Genomic DNA, 20,314 nt, shown 5'->3' with positions numbered 1-20,314 from the left:
GCTCATCCACTCTGGACCTGTAGAGTTGGCATACTTCCTCAGTTCTTTCCCATGCCAACATGGTGATTTTTTTTTTTTTTTTTTTGGACTCTGGCTTCCACCAGGGCTAAAGAGAAGCACCCAGCATGCCTATTCTTCCTGCCCACATTGAGTGTGATTAGCAGCTTGGGCACTTGACAGACTACCTGGGTCATAATCAGGCTCTGTCACTCTGTGCCACCAGCCATTGTAGTCTGTTTGAGAAAATATGGAATTGAGCAACAGTACATAGAAATGCCGAATTTGAGGAAATAATGTCGGCATCACAATCAGTACTACAATGAATCATGCAGTGTAATATGAAGGGTCATTGGCAGATGCAGATAATAAGTACATGGTGGTGCAAGTGGATTTCAAATGTATGTTAAGGTCATTGGCCCATAAGACCACAATGCTAGTACTGTTTCCATGTCTAGCGGTCATAGAGAAAATGACGCATGCCTCAAGCTGTTTAAACTGTGCACCAGAAAATTACTAAAATGGTAAAAGATAAAGGAATAAAGGGGTTGGATGTAAAAACAATTTACCTGTCAAGTAGGCACTTAGAGGAAAAAGAAAGGAAGAATCTCTTCAAATGTGCACACACACACACACACACACACACACACACACACACACACACACACACACACACACACACACACTCACACACATTTGTGAATGACATTGACATTTTCAAGAGGGAAACTTAAGAAGGAATAAGGAAATACTATTTCACATAGAGGGTGGTGGGGACCTATAACTCCCTAAGTTGTGGTAAAGTCAGGGGCTGAATTCAGTGATACCCAGGGTAAATAGAAGGGGAAAGGGAGGTGCAGGAACGAATGCATAAGGTATAGTTTATTCTTTCAGCAAAGCTGGTATTTGTAGTTATGACTATGACTTGGAAATGAGTCAGCATAATGCCCATGGAGTTTCAAAACACACTGTAAGGAACTGTGGAGATCTTGCACCAGTAATTATAAAGTAAGGGCTTTTTGCACCTGGTCTAGTGCAATCTAAACAAGGTTCTTTTTGGTTGAGCTTCCACTGAAAATGATTGCCATTGTGCTTTCTAAGTGTGTACCCACAGTAGTTAAATTCTCACAGATTTCCCCCTTCTTCATGTGTGTGTGACCATAGAGTCGGTATAAGGTGGCATGAGAGGCTTGTTCCACATCATGTGTGTGTTACCACAGAGTTGGTATACGGTGGCATGAGAGGCTTGTTCCACATTTCCCCCTTCTTCATGTGTGTGTGACCATAGAATTGGTTTAAGGTGGCATGAAAGGCTTGTTCCACCTATATCTTGTTCCCACTCGTGGGTGCAGGAGAGTTGAGGGGCTTGTTCCACTCATGTGGATGCAGGGGGGTGTTGCCTCCCTACAAAATAGGCTTATATTTATTTTTTTCTTCGAGTTGAATTTCCAACCAGTTGTTCTCCATGAACTAGTTTCTTACTGAGTTGTAACTTGACAAGTCATAGTGTAAGTGACGTGGAAAAGAGCATGTGGGGCTTTTCTAATACAAAATTAGAGGAATTTCAAGGACAGGAAGAATAAAGTAAAATGTGAAGAGCTAGAATGCCCCATAATTCCGAAAAGGTAGTACAAATATGACACATTGTACTTTTGATAGTTATGTTTATTGCATCTCTGGATGAAGAATTCAGGTTTGAAAAATTGAAATGTCTGTGAAGGAGCTCTAAGTGAAGATTTTCAGTAGAATGTAACCCTGCAAACTTTATTTTGCTTCATGTATTTGATCTTTATGGAACAATGGTTTGCCTTCTACCACATTCCCACATTAGACAGCTTGCCATTTTAGCTCACAGACTAATAAATAGAGCGATGATTCTTTTACTTTATACAGTATTAGAAAACTTCCATATGATTACTAAAATTCCTTTTTGTGCTAAATCAAGTAGAAAGGAAATAGGAACACCAAATGACAGGATTTTGTTCCTGGCATTCGTAGCTTTCTTGTGGTTGTCCTAGCAATATGAAGCATTTGGAATGATCCCATTTTGTGGTTTTAATAGTGTGTGTTTTGGCTGCAATACAGAGTGCTCTGTGTAGCAGGCAGACAACGTGTGAGACATAACAGGGAGGTGATTGCTGGCAAACAGAACAATGTGAGGCAGGCTTCAGACTTTTCCCATTTACTTTTGAAAAAGTGATTCAGTACATTTTTAGCTGACTTGCATATTACTGAAGTAACATTGCATACTTTCAGTTTTTCAAACATACGGTTCTCATCTAGGATTAGTGGGAGACATTTCTCTTCCATGTGACTAAAAGCACACTGCTGTGAAAGCAGAATTAATATATTAATATTTACTGTCCCTTTGTTGCACAGTAAAAGAAGAATCGTAATGGTGCGTGGTAAAAAGGCAGACCGTTCTAATCACATCTAATTGTTTTGGGATAAGACTTGTCTGTATTTTTTTCCATTCATTTTAGAGAAATTGCAGATTAAATTTTAAGGGAATATGGTGGTGACGAATTTGTAAAACTTCAAATGTACATTTGTACAATTTAACCTATATTATTAATGCAATATATTTGTTGTATGGCTTATAATGGTATTATTTGCCTTTGAAAATAGTTTTTCCATCCCTTTCTCAAGATTCTTAGTCATTATGTATGACATCATGTCAGGTAAGACATTATATTTTTCCCTTACATATATTTAACTTTTTAAAAATAATATCCTAGGTTTTTATGGAGACACAGTGTTCAGCTTAACTGTCGTTGCAGCAGGATGCTATTCTGATGATAGTGATCAAGCTAGCGGTGATACAATTATTTTGATCATATCCTGAAAGCAGTACGGTGTCCATAATAATACCCAGTTTGCAGCTTATGCCATAGTACTTTGTCCTCACTTTTCATGTCCGAGAAGTAGATGCCAAAGTGGAGCAGGCCTAGGACTGAGGCCTGTGGGACATTGCTTGTTACATTTTTTTGGTGTGGACAAGTTATTGTCAATACTGACTGTATGAGTTGTACTTGTGATCCAGTTCAGTGGGTTTATAGGAATTAATATTCAGTTGAGTGAGACTTCTAATAAGAACTGCATGTAGAATAGTATCAAAGGCATTGACCAGCTCTGTATAAGTACTGTGGATAGACTGACCCTCATCCATGGGCTCAGTATCCATTTCAAAGAAATCAACTCTGTTCAGCAGTTATAATTTGTCTTTCTTGAAGGTAAACTGATTTTTGGATTAAGGGTCTATAGTTCACCCATATCGTTGTTTGTTTTTAATAATGATACATTCCATACCCTTGTAGATGATTCTAGTAAAGACATACGGATCTGTAATCAGAAGATCTGTGGTGGGACCACTTTTATTCCATCATGGCAGTTTTTCTGGAATGTAACCAGTTGAGAGGCTTCGGTTGAAGAGCTTCAACAGAGGCTGATCTAGGCTGTGTTCTGCACTTACCAGGAGGCAGCAGTGATAACAGCAAAGATTTCTGGGGGTTATGGATTCAAATCTCAGTCCAAGGTTTAGTTTTCCTTTCATAACCCAGATCTGAAATAAAATTCGAGCAGGGGCTTTCTTCTACATTTGTGAGAATATGTGTAATTTAAATTCAAAAAGTAACATGGTACAAGCTTTCTATGTGTAAATAAAGGGTTTATCCAATCATAACAAGTGAAGTAGGGGGTACTTAACATTTGTTAAAACCAGGTCTTGTGTTGTAGAAGGTAACTGATTTGTCTGTCCCCGGATATTGGAGTGTAATCAGCATGCTCCATGTACTTCAAAAGTAATACGTGTGGTGTGATAGATTCATACCCAGACACACTCCTCGTCTCTGGAACAAAGCTCCTCTAGGCAGTTAAGTATGTCAGTACTGAAGCAAATGACAGCAGCAGAATAAAAAAAAGATTTGTTTCAGCCTATCCTGTGCCAGTAATGCAGCCCTACCTTTCTGTAACGTTAAAGTGTGTATTTCCTTTCTGACAGCAGTCATTAAGTGCTTTATGGCTTTGAAAACTGGCAAATGATTGGCTCTTTTTTTCTGTAACTAGTAGTACATGGAACAGGTAAACCTCAATGCACTCTGGATCTCCTGTCATAACCCTTTAATCTGGGATTTCGACATGGATGCCAAGATTCAATGTCTTGAACACATAATAAACCAGTTATGATTGGGGACCCCCTCATAATCCTCTATATTGATAAAGGTTTAGTTCTGTAATGGGGTATTTGAGGAAACATTTGTTCTGTGAAGGAGACAAAGGTCAAAGAAAGTTGTACCTTTCATGGCTTTATAGGCTAGATACAGATCGTCATGGATGTTGTTTTACTAGCTCTATATATTTGTCCTGTCTCCTAGAGTCAAGGCCAGCTTTATGTGAAGTGGGACCTACGAAAAGGTGACATGGCACTCTCCACTGCATGCTGCTTCCACCCCACACACAGTCCATGGTGCCACCTGGGTTCTTCCCATTCTGGCCTGTCCACATTATCGAAATTACATTTTTTCTAGATTTTATCACAATTTGCCTCACTCTTCAGCTTTTTCCTGCATCCCTTTAACACATTCTAACTGGCCAAGACTGAGGGACTCTGGGGAGATGGAAGGCTTCCACAAACAAGCCATAACGTTCTTGATACTCTGAGGTGCATTTTAGAAGCTTTTTAAAATAAATATTTTCTTATAATTATGTCCTGAATAACAATGAAAACTAAGGAAAGAGATTCAGTCTTATTCATTAACTTTGTTTTTGTTGTATCATTTCGACACTGCTTAAGTGGCTAAAAATGAACTGTAATAATTTTGGAATAAATAACAGAATTAAGCTAGATGGGTAGGGGTGGGACAGAAGCTACAGGTTTTTAGCTAGTCTGAGATGCATTTTAGAGCTTTTTTCCAAACTTTTTAGCCAACAATGGCCTTAACAAAAACAATGAGCAAGGAAATAAGTTCAGTCTTATTTTTAACTTTTAAGAAAGAAATAAGTTGTGTCTGACAAATACTGCAGGTATACCTAAATCATACATGGGAATAGTGCCTTCCTCCCTATCCCTGCCAAAAAAATAAAGATAGTCACATTCTGTGTACCACTCCAATATCAGACAAGGACAAAACTGAAAGAAAAGACAGAATACAGTAGCCTACTTCAACTTGTTGTCACATATATATAAACATCATTCCTCCTTACCCTTACACTCAAAAAGAATGCCTATGCATCTGATGTTTGACTGTGAGGAAGATGAAAAGCAATACAGTGAACTATTCAACCTGTTACTAAATAATATACTATCCCTAGGCAAGCGATAGTGACCTTCTATGCACATCTCTGACCAGGAACAGGTTTAGACTAGACGGGGTTCAGGGCAGGGTTTACTACTAACCCTGTATCAAAATTCACTTAAAGAGACTGCAGTGTGGGAGCTGGAGGGACTCCACAACCTCTAAGGCTTTGGCTGTTTCTAATGTATTTTATGCCATATTTGTAAAAGATAATAACTACTTAACTATGTTTTTTGTTTTTACTATTACACAGAATAATTATGTTTGTGTCTGGCAGTATTGTGCTGTGTTCACAGAAAAATTATGATATTATCCCCTCTACACATAAGCAGATTCACACATACATACAGAAACTACATCTAACAAGCCAGGTCTATCACAAGATGCAGAAGCACATGAGTACATCCAAGCATAAACACACACACACGCATGCTTGAATAAACCATAGCATTAATAAACTTGCAACAATTTCAGCAAATACAATACATTGTGCAACACCTCTCCTGTGCCAGATCAGAGTCTGCTTAGTTAAACAACAATAGGGTAAGCCACTTGTATCCACATATGTCCTCTGTACCTATTAGGTTAGTATTTTATTGACAGTAAACACCACAGATATCCATTAATGCTGGAAATAACGATGATGATAATAATAATAATAATAATAATAATAATAATACCATTAGTAATAATAATAATACCATTAGTAATAATAATAATAATAATAATACCATTAGTAATAATAATAATACCATTAGTAATAATAATAATAATACCATTAGTAATAATAATAATACCATTAGTAATAATAATAATAATACCATTAGTAATAATAATAATACCATTAGTAATAATAATAATAATAATAATAATACCATTAGTAATAATATACCATTAGTAATAATAATAATAATAATAATACCATTAGTAATAATAATAATACTAATAATAATAATAATACCATTAGTAATAATAATAATAATAATAATAATAATAATAATAATAATAATAATGCATTCCATCTTCCTTCACGCAAATGCACACCAGTCTTGCAAAGCCAGATTAGTGACTTTAAACTGATCAAATGGCAAAAGGATCAGTTACTTTAATCAATAGATAGTTTCCACCCCCACTCAGTATTTATAGCCACTTCTCTGCACACTGCAGCTGTCTGTCCTAAAATGTTATGGCCATGTAATGTATTTAAACTTTGATCATCACAAACTATAGCCAAACATTAAAGTACTCCAAGATGTTCTTCATGTTTCACTGTTGCAGTCATTACATTTGGGGTATCTGCTTGCAGGTAGCACTCAGTCGACCTGATTAACAAAGTCTTGGGTCCTGCATCAGTTGCTGTCCCTTCTTCCATAACGTCAGGTCGTCAGGGGTATAAAATATGTAGCCAATGCCATTACATCAGTTTTTCTTGCCCCAGATGTCAGGTGCCCCCTAATGGGAAGCAGTTAACTATAGAAATACAATGATATACCTCCAACAAAAAAGCAAATACACCAAAAAGCTTTTAAGCCTAGTAAAGGAAAGTAGGCAGGACATGCCTAGATTAAACTGCTAAAACTGTTATTTATTTATTCTGTATCAGAACACTTGCTGTCAAAGGAAGGTTGGGAACCAATAGCAGCTCAGTCTGTGGACTGCAGTGAGCCAAACAGCATCATGAATTTTTTATGCTACCCATTCACACAGCTAAGCCAAGACCTGCCTGAGCTACAGTCCAGGCTCTACGCATGATGGAAGGAAACCTTGGTTGATCCTTGCAAGCATCTGGCAAAACTGTGACAGATCATAGCATTTCTGTCCATGGTAAAAAAAAAAGCTAGGACTGAAATGTGGGAAGATTAACTTTTGATCATCACAGTCCAGACCAGAAGCAGATCTTGTAGATCTGAGTGTTCAGTGTGTGAGCAAGAGATGAGGTTTATAATCCATAGTGTGAGGGCCAGGAAATTTTCAAGAAATGCAATGAATTTTTTATTTCAGGTTAATAAAGTAATAATATTATAAGCCAAGAGTGTGGTTATTTTTATTTCCTGCTGCTTGATATTGTTGAAATGGACAACTTCCAGCGTACTAATGTACTCTGATTGCTAAATCAGAAGGATGCAAACCACCATTCTTATTTTAAATGGATCAGGATTTGGGACTGAACAGTGGACGAATAGAAATGTTTTTGAAATATAAAAAAAAATGCAGTTTTGTTTTGCATGCCTTTGAATGAATAAGGGCACCCTTAAATGATTAAGGAATCATTTATGGGGAGCTGCATGTTTCTAGTGAAGGAAAAGAAGGACTTGAGTTGTGAGTGTAGGGGTAAATATTGCATTAGGTACATATGGAAGGGTTCTGAGTGTAGGGGTAAATAGTGCATTAGGTACATATGGAAGGGTTCTGAGTGTAGGGGTAAATAGTGCATTAGGTACATATGGAAGGGTTGTGAGTGTAGGGGTAAATAGTGCATTAGGTACATATGGAAGGGTTCTTTCTTGTTTAGGGGTAAATAGTGCATTAGGTACATATGGAAGGGTTCTTTCTTGTTTATGGGTAAATTGTGCATTAGGTACATATGGAAGGGTTCTTTCTTGTTTATGGGTAAATTGTGCATTAGGTACATATGGAAGGGTTCTGAGTGTAGGGGTAAATATTGCATTAGGTACATATGGAAGGGTTCTGAGTGTAGGGGTAAATAGTGCATTAGGTACATATGGAAGGGTTCTGAGTGTAGGGGTAAATAGTGCATTAGGTACATATGGAAGGGTTCTGAGTGTAGGGGTAAATAGTGCAATAGGTACATATGGAAGGGTTGTGAGTGTAGGGGTAAATAGTGCATTAGGTACATATGGAAGGGTTCTTTCTTGTTTAGGGGTAAATAGTGCATTAGGTACATATGGAAGGGTTCTTTCTTGTTTATGGGTAAATTGTGCATTAGGTACATATGGAAGGGTTCTTTCTTGTTTATGGGTAAATTGTGCATTAGGTACATATGGAAGGGTTCTTTCTTGTTTAAGGGTAAATAGTGAAATAGGTACATATGGAAGGGTTCTTTCTTGTTTAGGGGTAAATAGTGCATTAGGTACATATGGAAGGGTTCTTTCTTATTTAGGGGTAAGTAGTGCATTAGGTACATATGGAAGTTTCTTTCTTGTTTAGGTGTAAATGGTGCATTACGTACATATGGAAGGGTTATTTCTTGTTTAGGGGTAAATAGTGCATTAGGTACATATGGAAGGGCTCTTTCTTGTTTAGGGGTAAATAGTGCATTAGGTACATATTGAAGGGTTCTTTCTTGTTTAGGGGTAAATAGTGCATTAGGTACATATGGAAGGGTTCTTTCTTGTTTAGGGGTAAATAGTGCATTAGGTACATATGGAAGGGTTCTTTCTTGTTTAGGGGTAAATAGTACATTAGGTACATATGGAAGGGTTCTTTCTTGTTTAGGGGTAAATAGTGCATTAGGTACATATGGAAGGGTTCTTTCTTGTTTAGGGGTAAATAGTGCATTAGATACATATGGAAGGGTTCTTTCTTGTTTACGGGAAAATAGTGCATTAGGTACGTATGGAAGGGTTCTTTCTTGTTTACGGGTAAATAGTGCATTAGGTACATATGGAAGGGTTCTTCCTTGTTTTTGTAAGTGCAGTATTACAGGTAAGTAGGTTATTTGTTTTATGTAAAACTAATTAAAAGAAAAAAAAAACTATAATATCAAATAGTAACTTTTTCTGATAAAGTTGCTTCATTCTCCTAGTTTTGAGAATCAAGTTTCATCCAAGTTTATATCCCAGTCGTTGTCAGTGGCTAATTATGCAGTGCAGGGCAGTGGATAAGAGGCCCATTACCTAGCCAGAACCTTGATGTATACCTTCTGTTGTTGGAGTGCAAATGGAGGACACTTTTATAAAGTTTAGCAGAAAAGGAACACTGACTGAGGCATTTTCAAGAGAAGGGACTAAGGTCAAAGAATATATTGTAACTGTTGCAATAATTTGTATATTATTTGTAAAAATGCTTAATTGTTATGTACAAGGTGCTTTATGTAATGTACTTGTTAGACATTTGAAATAGGATATCGTGTTTTTATGTGCTGTTTTAGAAAAATGATAATGTTACCCAGGTCAGTGGGGCTGTTGCTCTGTACAGCATACTGTACTGCCCATATTTATTTTGATAAAGCTGCTTCTACTCAGTTGTGTTGGTTAGCCATTCAGTTAATGTTTCTAAATCGATTCTTTATTTATATCTTTGTTTCTCTTTTATAGACGAAGTGATGAAACTGCATGGTGGCCCTCCTAAGAATGCTTACATGGAGCAGAGCTTTCAAGGCCTGAACCCTGTCCTAAATATTCCAACTAAAGCAGAACAGCTGGAACAGTCGAAGAGAAATGCAGCCCTTACAGGCACACATTTGGAAAAATGGGTGGACACTTTGGTGAACAGTGCATGGTCAGCAGTGGACATTTGTTCAGCAGGCCCAACATCTTGTCCAGTCATGCAATCCTGTAGTCAGACTGCCTGGAGTACTTTCAGTCCAGACCCAAAGTCTGAACTGGGGACCATCAGAACTGATGGCCGTCTGAGGTAGCATCTAAGCACTTGGTATAGTTTTAAAGAATAACAGAATTTTAAATGGGAATTTAACCTCAAAGCAGTAGTGTACCTACTGACTATGAGGGATTTAAATGGGAATTTAACCTCAAAGCAGTCATGTTGCTACTGACAGTGAGATGGTAGGCTGATGTATGAACTTTATGCTGCGTTTTGTCAGAATGTGCTCATGAAATGTCTCTGGAAAAACAAAAAACAAACAAACAAAAAAAAAAGTTGCTCAAGAGTTTTAAATGGAGCCAATCTTATTTAAGACACTGAGCTGGATATAGTAGTTCATGTAAGTTTTCAGTGCCTAGAAACTGAGTTGCTTCATCTTCTTTACGGCTGAGTGAAGTACCTTTAGACAATCCTGTCTAAAATATATAGAAGGTATTCAGAGTTTTAAAATAAGGCAGCAATTGTGTTCTGTGAAAGTATCAGTGAGCTGTAAACCTTGTTCTCACAAGGATACTAAAAGCATCTTGACTGCTTGTTGAAGTGCAGCACAGATGAGGAAGGAACAGGATCCGCTAACATAGTTTAGTTAATCTAGTTTGAGCAAAAGGTATACGAAACTATTACAGAAACAGGACGGATTACAACTTCTAGGTAGCAAGGATGCCAAAATGTTATGATACTGGTTATATACAGCATCTACCGGAGGGGAAAAAAGGACACGTTAAGGAGCCTGGCCCATCAGACTTCTGCCCACTCAAGAGTCTCATTCTGTTTTTTTAGTCTTCATTGAAAATTTTAAATCAAATGCTTTCTGCAAAATAAATCTTCACGTGCTAAACTCTGCATGGATATACATGCTTATCTTTGGGGCATTAAGACAAACTAATGTTATTTGGTGTGTAATTGTTTTCAGTCTAAGCCCAATGGGAAGAGCTACAAGGTAAATTTGAACTTTTAAGTGCTACCCAGAAGCTAGTCATTTTTAACATTGTGAACCCAAATCTTGTTAAATGACAAGATGCACATGTATACATATAAAGATATTTTATAGTTTCAGATTTTCCATTTTCTGTAAATTGTACTTGTATTATTGCTGAGTAATGGTCACCTATTTAGCAGTTGAAAGATTAAAGTGAACCACAGAAATTATACTTTCCACTGGTGAGTTGTAGTACAAGTCATCCAGTGGAGACCTTTGCTAGAAGATTTTTTTTTTCTCAGTCTGGATTCGTGTTAAGTGAATGCTGTGACACAGCAGATGTAAAGCAAATGTATTTTACACACACTGAATTTTGATTATATTGCAAATAAAGCAAAGCCTTTTGGGCCAGTGCTCAGCACAGAAATATGGTTAAATTCCCTTTTAAATGTAGTAAATGGTAGCAAAATTGCCTCAGAGCCTACAGACTTGCTGCTGACCGTATCTTTCCACGGACTCCTCACCTTGATAGTTTTAAGCTACTGCAGGCTGCTTGAAACTTAAAATAGTAATGTCAGCTGTGCTGGCAAAGAGGCTGTATCTTACATGTTATCTGGAACAAATGAATGCATAGAAAGTTTATTTTAGTATTTATTTATATATTTTAGTCAATGACTAATGATTAGATGCTGCTTTTGCAGCTTGATGTTAAATTAATCTTACTAACAAGATGCCTTTATTAACAAAAGGCCCATCCCTCTGGCTTCCGCTTGTCATTCCGAGTCTGTTCTTAAACCAGTAGGATTTTTACAGTTTGCAGGATAGAGAATCTGATACATACTACATATAACCTTTTTTAAATGATCACTAATTTATTGTAGATGCTTTCTTTTTCTCTTTAACAGGTGTGTTCTAAATAGAAATGCATATTGTGGTGAAAACGTTTGACTTGTACATTCCTGTTTGTTTTTAAGTGCCTTTGTACTTATGTTGTGCAGACTTCTTTTAAGAATAATGTTTATATGGTGTCACTAAAAGGAAACCTCAATCCATGTTTTTCTTGCTGATTTTAAAACTAGGCATGCAGTTTTAAAAAATTGAAGCCGGCCTTGTATTAGACCTTTAGTCATTTCAGTCTGTAGCTCAACTGTTCATGAAAAGTGAATCATATATCCAAAGAAAGGAGTATCATAGAAAATCATCTGACCATTACACCGGAGAATATCATCAAACATTCAATACTCCATTGATTATGACTGATTCAAACAGTTCAATACTCCCTTGATTATGACTGAAAGGTGGCTTTTTGTTGTTTTCCATGGAGCCAATACATTGTAAAAGGCTCACATTTTATTACTCCATGGTAGCACTGAAAGGACAGAAGTGTCCAGTTTATACACTTCCTTTCCTGTTGGCCACAGCATACAGCTTGATGTTATAAAGGATTTATTTCTGTAAGGCCCTTTTAGAAGAACATGGCATGGCTAAATGAAAAATGAGCATTCTGTCATGCTTAGCTCTGCTTCTACTTTTCAAACACGCAGGAGGAATAGAACAGAGACCAGCTGCAGAACCCAAAATTAGGGCATACAGCAATTGTTTGTGGTCTCAGCTGCCTTTGAACTATACCTGTTACAGAATGTAGTTTTATGATATTATCTGTTCTGTAGTCATTATCAGTGTGTGTGTGTGTGTGTGTGTGTGTGTGTGTGTGTGTGTGTGTGTGTGTGTGTGTGTGTGTGTGTGTGTGTGCGCACCCACGTTCATGTGTTTGTATTTGCATCTCTGTGTGCGTGCACATATAGGCACTCATGGTCATACATGCCCTATTCTGTACTGGGTTCTCTTGCCTTAGGAGTTTCTGTACATAAGAATGCAATATCACATTGGAACATGAAGTAACAACAATTCATGTTAGCATAAACAATACCATTGTCAAAGGTACTAGTTGGTAACAATGGGTAACAGACCTTCTACATATAAATGGGAGGTAGGAATGGGTGGCCCTAGAAAAATATGGCAATGTTTAAGTAACAAAAGACTGGAGGGATGAATGTGCAACAGGTATCATATAGCAGAAGCTGGGAGTGAATACCCATGCATGCTCAACATTCCAGACATAAGTGGGGTACAAATGTGGGTAACTCTGGCCAACAAGAACTGTATTCGATGATCTTGGGTAAGGTAGCTGAGACTGTACACAGGAACAGTAGGCTATATTACCTGCGAGGTATGTACCACCTGTGCAACACGGGGCCATGAAAGCCTAGATGAGGATTCTGATCAGTAAGGTTTTTGAAAGTCAAAGAAGCATTTTGCACTGTGAGAGCTGCCATTGATTGGATAGCCATGCAGCAATATAAGTTGAGATCCATGTTGGATGCACATTGCATAATACAGAATACAACATGTGATAAAATGTATTTTCTTGACTCTCACCCTATAATTTGTAGTTTATTTATTCTTTAGGAAGTATTAACAATTTTTTTTAATCTTCTGCATGTTATTCTGATTTAAATAAATAAACTTGAGTGTGAAACTATGTGCCTTTCTGTTGCTACACTGGAACAGATCTCCCAGTATATCTAATTTCAAGCTAAGCTGAAGTAAAATACTTTGTACTAGTAACCTACTGTCTACCATTGCTGATGGTAGGTTTACCCAAGACTAATGTTCTGTAACCTTGTGGGTTAAGCCCATGGGGTACAGTTTCCCCAAGAAAGTATACAGTTCTCATCACCAGTGATTAGGCTGTTTTAATTAATAAAATAAAATGGACCTGTTTAACATTATTGTTTATTTTTCTTAAATGTCCATTGTATAGACTAGTGGGGCTCCTTGTGGTGCTGGTGTGTACGTGTGTGTATACATGCTGTATCATTTTAGTAGAGATGTCACTTTGAAATACTGTCCATACATATGGTAAATCATGTGGATTGTCATATGCAGTACAAAGACAAAACTTAGCTTATGTCCATGACACTATGTCATGTTGAGTATATATTTTTTTTTTCAAAAATACGGGGATTATTTATATTAGTTTTTCTTTTAAGAGTGTTGTGCTTCTAGTTGATCATAGTATACATGAAGATATGTTTTAAATGGCTATTGTTGTTCTTATCTGGTTTGAATTTGTGAATTTTCTGCCACTGCCATAGTGTTGTTAACTTCCAAATGTTTTATTCACTCCTGAGTCTGGAGCTTTGAGCAGTGGTGATAAAAGTTTACCACTGGTCACATGACTCACCTTAACCAATCAGATTGTTTTCCATTTTAACTTTAATCAGGAAACATTTTGAACTAACAGTGTTGTGGTACAGAGTGGCATCTGCAACAGTTGTAGGATAATTGAAAGGATTAGTCTGACCAAACTAGAAAAATGATACCTAGCATAGAAAACTTGAAATATCAGATAAGGGACTGCTATTATTCTTTTGAAAGTTTGTAGACCTTGTTATGTTCTCCAAATAAGAAGGTTCAACCACATGATTTTTTTATTCCTTTATTTCAATCATTTTTATGAAAAAAGTGCCATTGTTTGTTTCAGAATATTTGAGAAAGGGCACACTACAAGACATGGAGAACTGTGGCATGCTAAAATGTAGCTGAACTATATGTCAGCATTTTCACCATAATATGCACTTTTATTAAAAAACAAGTTTTCTAAAGCTGTTCAGAATCAGACGCCTGCCAATCTTCTTCAGACAGGAAAGCAGTTTAATGTATTATTCATTCCTTCTTAGCAGACAACAATCTGTCAGGGCCATTCACTGTCCAACCTATCCAAAATGTGTACTGCAATAGAGTGGACAAGTGAACTATAGAAACAAGCACCAGTACCTGGTCAAGATGGCAAATGCAATCATCTTGCTCAGGGAACTATGCATAATACTTGCTGCCCAAAGCAAAATATGCAGAGGTAAAAGTACCTAGCCACGAGGTGTCTCTAAGTGCTATTAAATGCTATGTACAGACTGCAGCAGCATGCACTCTGTTCTTGGACTTCATAGGTTTGGAACAACAATGATAATTGTTCAGAAATGACAGGAGTTGGGAGAGAGTCTCATTGTCTCTGAATGTAATAATAAATGCTGTCTAGGATGTTATCTGCATAATGGACATGCATATCCACAATCAGTGCATACTGTGTGAATGCACTTGTGTAACTCAGAGTCTGTGCTGTGCATTGGAATATTGCACCATATGTGACCCTATGTGTATATGTAAATTCTGTAAACAGAATCTGTGTATTGGCATGTGTATACAGTGTACATGTAAATGACTCTGTATTCATATGAACGCTTGCACATGGGTACACATACATGTCTCCGTACTACATATGTGAGCCTAGCATCTAACACACAATATGTGTATGCATGTGCAGACATGCAGATGTCTATGTGCTGAACATATATAAATGCATTCCTGTACACATATGGGAGCATGTTTATACTATTTGCAGTTCTCAGTCATACAGCAAGCATTAGCATGCATGTATGAACAGGAGTAAATGTACTTCACTATACCATTTATAACACGAACAAAGGAAAAATGTGTGCCGATGAAACTGTGCTGGTAGTGATCACAACCTGCTAGGCCTTTGTAGTCATGCATAGCATTTGTAGCTGCTAGACAGTAAGAATGGCATTGCTCTGTTAACTAGCATAAGCTAAGTACTGTAGTGAGCCTAGGATGAAAGAATGAGTGAAAGTCGAAAGAAAAGCACTGGTGTTTTGCATTCAGTCATCCGTATTATAAGGATGATGCTAATGACCACGTACTATAGTTTTGGTTTTGGAATGGAATGTTGTACTTGCGCATTCTCAGAGAAGATTAACATATTTACTTCATGTGTCTGTACACATGTGCACACACATTCAAACTTCATTTTATTTATTCTGTTAGGATTCCTTTTCAAAAACAACTTATTTGTGTTTTTTGTCCTATATTCTGTAATCAACTTGGGCAGGGTCAGCAGGGCTTTTAATTATGTGGAAAGAGTGTTTGTATGTGTGTCTGTGTCTGTGCGTTTGTGTATGTTTATATATACATGTTTAGTTTATCATTCTATCTATAGTGTCATATTCGCTTTCAGTTCATTGAGCACAGGAAAATTGATACGCAGACACAATTACTTGTTTTACTGATCAGACGTCATTGCATGGTATGCACTGCAGATGATACGTTTCTGAACAGACCACCAGTGTCACCAGACTGATAACTTTTAAATTTATTTACCACCTTCTTCTCAAATGTATAATACTTCAATAGAATTTGATTCTGATGAAGTCTCTCATACTTTTGAAATGAAACCGCTAAGTATATTTAAAAGTTAAATAAGTCTGATGATGTTGGTTGTTCATGGTTAATAGTCATATATGTACAACTGAGTCTGCATTTGACTTTGTGTACATTTCTGAACAGAAACATCTGAAAAAGAAATGTGGCAGGAAAAAAAATCATATAATCTACCTGCTGTAAAACTTACTGTGTCTCGCTGATGCCAGATGGGGAATTTCGTGTGTCTTTTTACCTTTCTATTCTATTCTAATTGTGTCACTTCTTTACTATTCTATTCTAATTGTGTCACTTCTTTATTTGATCCTTCCAGATGTTCCAGTCTTATTACAAGTATTTCTCAGATATGTTTAACATCTCACAATGTCTACAAATTCCGTAACATTTTCACTGTTCTCTCAGCCCTGTTGTCAAACAAGTTCAGCGTTTTCATTTAACCTCTAACTAGTCAGCTTACATAACTTCTCAATTCAGTATTTTCTCAGTAAAGGACTATTCTGACAATGACATAGTGTCTAACCACCTTAAACATTTGCACTTTCTACTTATATTTTTCTGCTGTTCAGTCTAACTTCTCAAGATTAAAGTTTGCTTTCCCAGAGACCTAAAACATCCTCTCATAGGATCTTTCCAGTTCCAAGTGTTAGTGTTGTGATTTTTTTTTATTTAGCTTCTAGTATTTCTCTCTCTCTTTAAACTCATTGCAAAAGTATTTCTGACTGTTTTACTTCATAACTAATCTCAAAATTCATTTAGTAATTAAAAGAATGTCCTAAACTATATACTTGACTAAAAGCGGCACAACTTATTTGTTTATGGATAACTTCTTGACTAACGAAAGGCATGTTTTTACTTCTCTTTCTTGGTTTAAAAGTTTACCAAAATAGACTTAGTGATTCTTAATTAAAAACTCAGAAAATTGTAAAGCATAGTCAAACTAGAGCAGGCAGACTAGCTAATATGGAATAGCTTCTTCTTAAAACAAAAGTTTTAAATTAGAGCTATGCAAGCTGCAAAAAGAACAGCGGTCAGAGGAGAAAGTTTGAATTTGTTTTAAACAAAATCATACAACACCTAATCTTTAAAAAACATTTTCAAAGAACTGAGCCTAGGTATTTTTGTAGCAGGCCAAAGTCACTTGTCTGTAGTACATTAGCATCCTGTCCAAGATTCTTTTCCCTGCTTTGCAGCCATTGATTACCAAATTATGCTCTGTTTTCCCATGACACTGGATAATTAGAGAAAGAATGAATGAATGAGTGAATATCACTCATGGGTATATGCATACATCACCCATATACAAGAATTAATAAATGCTGCTTTTCTTAAAATTATGGGATTGAGGGAATGAAGGCATGCATTATGCATTAATGCATCCACACTGGCTTAGAGCAATGTCACTTTGCCCACCAAGTTTGTATACACCTTCTCCATGCTAGTGTGACCACCAGTCAGTGTGCACTTTTCTTTAGGTTCAGTGTGACTCATAAAGATTGTTTTCCTTTACATGAGTATGAAAGCACAGTTCATCACACTGAAAGTTTGGGGGTGCTTTTGGGCCATTGTGTCAAGATGCATCGTAAGAAAAAATGCACATGACAGGAACTTGCCTTTGGTTTATTAAGTTGACACACATCACATATATTAGGCCTCACTTCCTACACCACTCAGGAAGGAGATTCTCTAATGCAGAATGACCTTGTCAAAGGTTCAGTCTGTGATGTACATTTTACTCTGATAGTTTTCTTGATTACCTTTAACTTTCACCTATAAAAGCAAATCCATGTACCTTCTTAGACTGAGAGTTATGCTGTAATGTAATAATAAAAATATGTGTCAGATCATTAGAGTGGTGCCTTTATCAATTAAAGTCTTGATTTCTGAAGGAACAAAACAGAAAATCTGAAAACAACCCAAAGACATGTTTCTTACAGGTGCAAGACCCCCACACAGGTCTCAGTGTGTGGGCTTTTCTGTCCATGGGCACACACCCACTTAATTATTCTATTTCCAAGGTTACACAACCTTGGAAGAAAGGCATGTGTCTTTCCTTGAGCATGTGCACTCACATTTTACAGTGAATGTTAACTTTGTTATGTTATGGTGATAAGACAAACCTTAGTGTTGATTAGTGGATTAGCTATTATACATCTAATATCCACCTACAGTAAAGGATCGTCTCTGCAAAGGATTTGTTATATCTATTAGTAGCACATCAAAAAGTAGATCAACATCTGGTTTGGTAAAACAGAGTCAAAGATTTTCAGTATCTAAACCAGATGAATTTCAGTTTCCCCCTCAAATGGAAAATATCATTTTCTGCCTCTCATGTTGAAAAAGTTCAAAATAACAAATATGTCTGACTAACTGTGGACTGACCATGAAAAAGTACACCAGTTTATGTTGCTGCATCACAGCAGTTTACCCTCCAAATTGAATCCCAGCTGACGCTATCCTACTCGTGCAGAATCTGTGAATCCTCTCTGGTCTGCATATTTTTATAAGGCAGTCTAGTTCCATTCCAGAAGCCAAAGATATGCACGAAGACAAAATCATATCATGAGCAATTGGATTGCTCTTAGTTGTGTATATCTAACTATCTGTGCGTGTGTGAGTGTGCGCGCGTGTGTGTGTGTGTGTGTGTGTGTGTGTGTGTGTGTGTGTGTGTGTGTTTGCATGTGCTGTTTCTCTGTCTGTCCTTGGGTGCATATGTCTGCATTCATGCATATGTGGGTGTTTGTGTGTTAGTGCATGTTGCAAATGTGTGTGTGTGTGTGTGTGTGTGTGTGTGTGTGTGTGTGTGTGTGTGTGTGTGTGTGTGCATATATATCATAGTATGGAATGACAACAAGTCCAGAATTTGTTCTCTGTTTTTTCTGTTTGGTTGCATCAATAAGCTCCGCCTCTCCATGACACTGACTGGGATAAAGCATGTATCAGAAAATGAATGCATTCCAAGTATGGCCCATATCCTCTTTTTCTTACCGTGTAGACTTTGTTCTATAGCAAAATTAACAATCATATAACGGCACACAGAAGCACAATGTAGAGTGTTATACCAAAAAACAAGACCCTGTCTAAAAGAATCTTGTCTGTCATCTGGAATAAACCCTTCCTGTGGTGACCCTTGCTTCATTCTTGCTGCTAAGAAAGTGATGATCTTTAATATTACTCCTGTTAGGAGTCATATTAGTCTTGCCATCTATGAACAGTACTGTACTACTCTGTTATATTTAGAACATCCTGAATTTGATACCCAGAGTAACAGGCAGCACCACTTATTTGTTTATGGATGAGATCCTGGCTAAAAACTCAGAAAATTATAAAGCACATCCTTAGAGACCTTATTTGCTTATACTGCCTTCCAGTCAGACTTGTCGCAGCTTAACTTTTGTCGTCCCTTCACTCACAAATCTTATGCTTCAATGCCCCGAATTCTTTGCTTTCTTCTGCTGTGAAGCCTGTCTCAATGTTCTTATTCACAAGTTTGCAAATAACTAGTGACCAGAACCATTACACAGTGACTTACTTCGCGTCCAGTTTCTAGTAACTCAACATCTTCAGTGCTTTTCTCTGCTTTGTCATACTGCTTTCACTAACTTGGATAAAAAAAATGTTGATTGGTATGGAAGTTAAATAAATATATTTTGTATTACTAGCTAATAATTTTGATTTATAATCCAAAGACATGCATCTAGAGTGTTTCTCCCCGGACCTCCGCTAAAAATAGGCTCTGTCCTAGTCGGACTTTCTGGTTAACAAATAAATAAATAAATAACTTTTTATCTCTGTGTTTTCTTACATTACTTTGCTGGTATTCTTTGTTACAATTAAAGGTATGATTTTTTTTCTGATATTGTGCATTATGTCAAAAACAGTATTCCACGAAATTGATTGCACTACCCAGTAAACAAATGAATGAACTAAGAAATAGTTGATATTTTCCTAAACTGCTAGTTGACATTGTTCTACTTGGAGACCTGGATTTAAATACCAGTGCCTTCTGGTTTTGTACTATCTGACCGTATTAAAGTCAGCCAATGTTCTTAACACTGAGCATGAAAGTAGCACATTTGTGTCTGAGTTATCTATTTCTGGTTTCCAAATGTTAGTAATTTTCCAGATTTTTAAATGTAATGAAAGGTGCATGGTTAACTTATGAGAATGATTTCAGCTTTTAGGAATGAACTAAAACGTAGATTATAAGTAGCTAAAATGAGAGCACAGTTGACTTTGTTTAAAG

General features: G+C 36.8%; 1 protein-coding gene across 1 annotated transcript in view; it reads left to right on the top strand.

Annotated features, from left to right (window-relative positions):
- Positions 1-19,778, top strand: part of XYLT1 (xylosyltransferase 1) — a 1,579,383-nt gene extending 1,559,605 nt beyond the window's left edge. Inside the window, exon 11 of the mRNA XM_044089152.1 lies at positions 9,569-19,778. Within this exon, the coding sequence (XP_043945087.1) occupies positions 9,569-9,891 (323 nt within the window). The 3' untranslated portion in view covers positions 9,892-19,778. The remainder of the gene's footprint in view (positions 1-9,568) is intronic.
- The last annotated feature ends 536 nt before the right edge of the window (positions 19,779-20,314 follow it).

Source organism: Protopterus annectens, chromosome 12.part0 (genome assembly GCF_019279795.1).
Source record: "Protopterus annectens isolate FY-2018-M chromosome 12.part0, PAN1.0, whole genome shotgun sequence".
Classification (NCBI taxonomy): domain Eukaryota; kingdom Metazoa; phylum Chordata; order Ceratodontiformes; family Protopteridae; genus Protopterus; species Protopterus annectens.
Note: the sequence above shows the minus strand (reverse complement) of the source record. Positions and strands in the feature narration are given on the sequence as shown.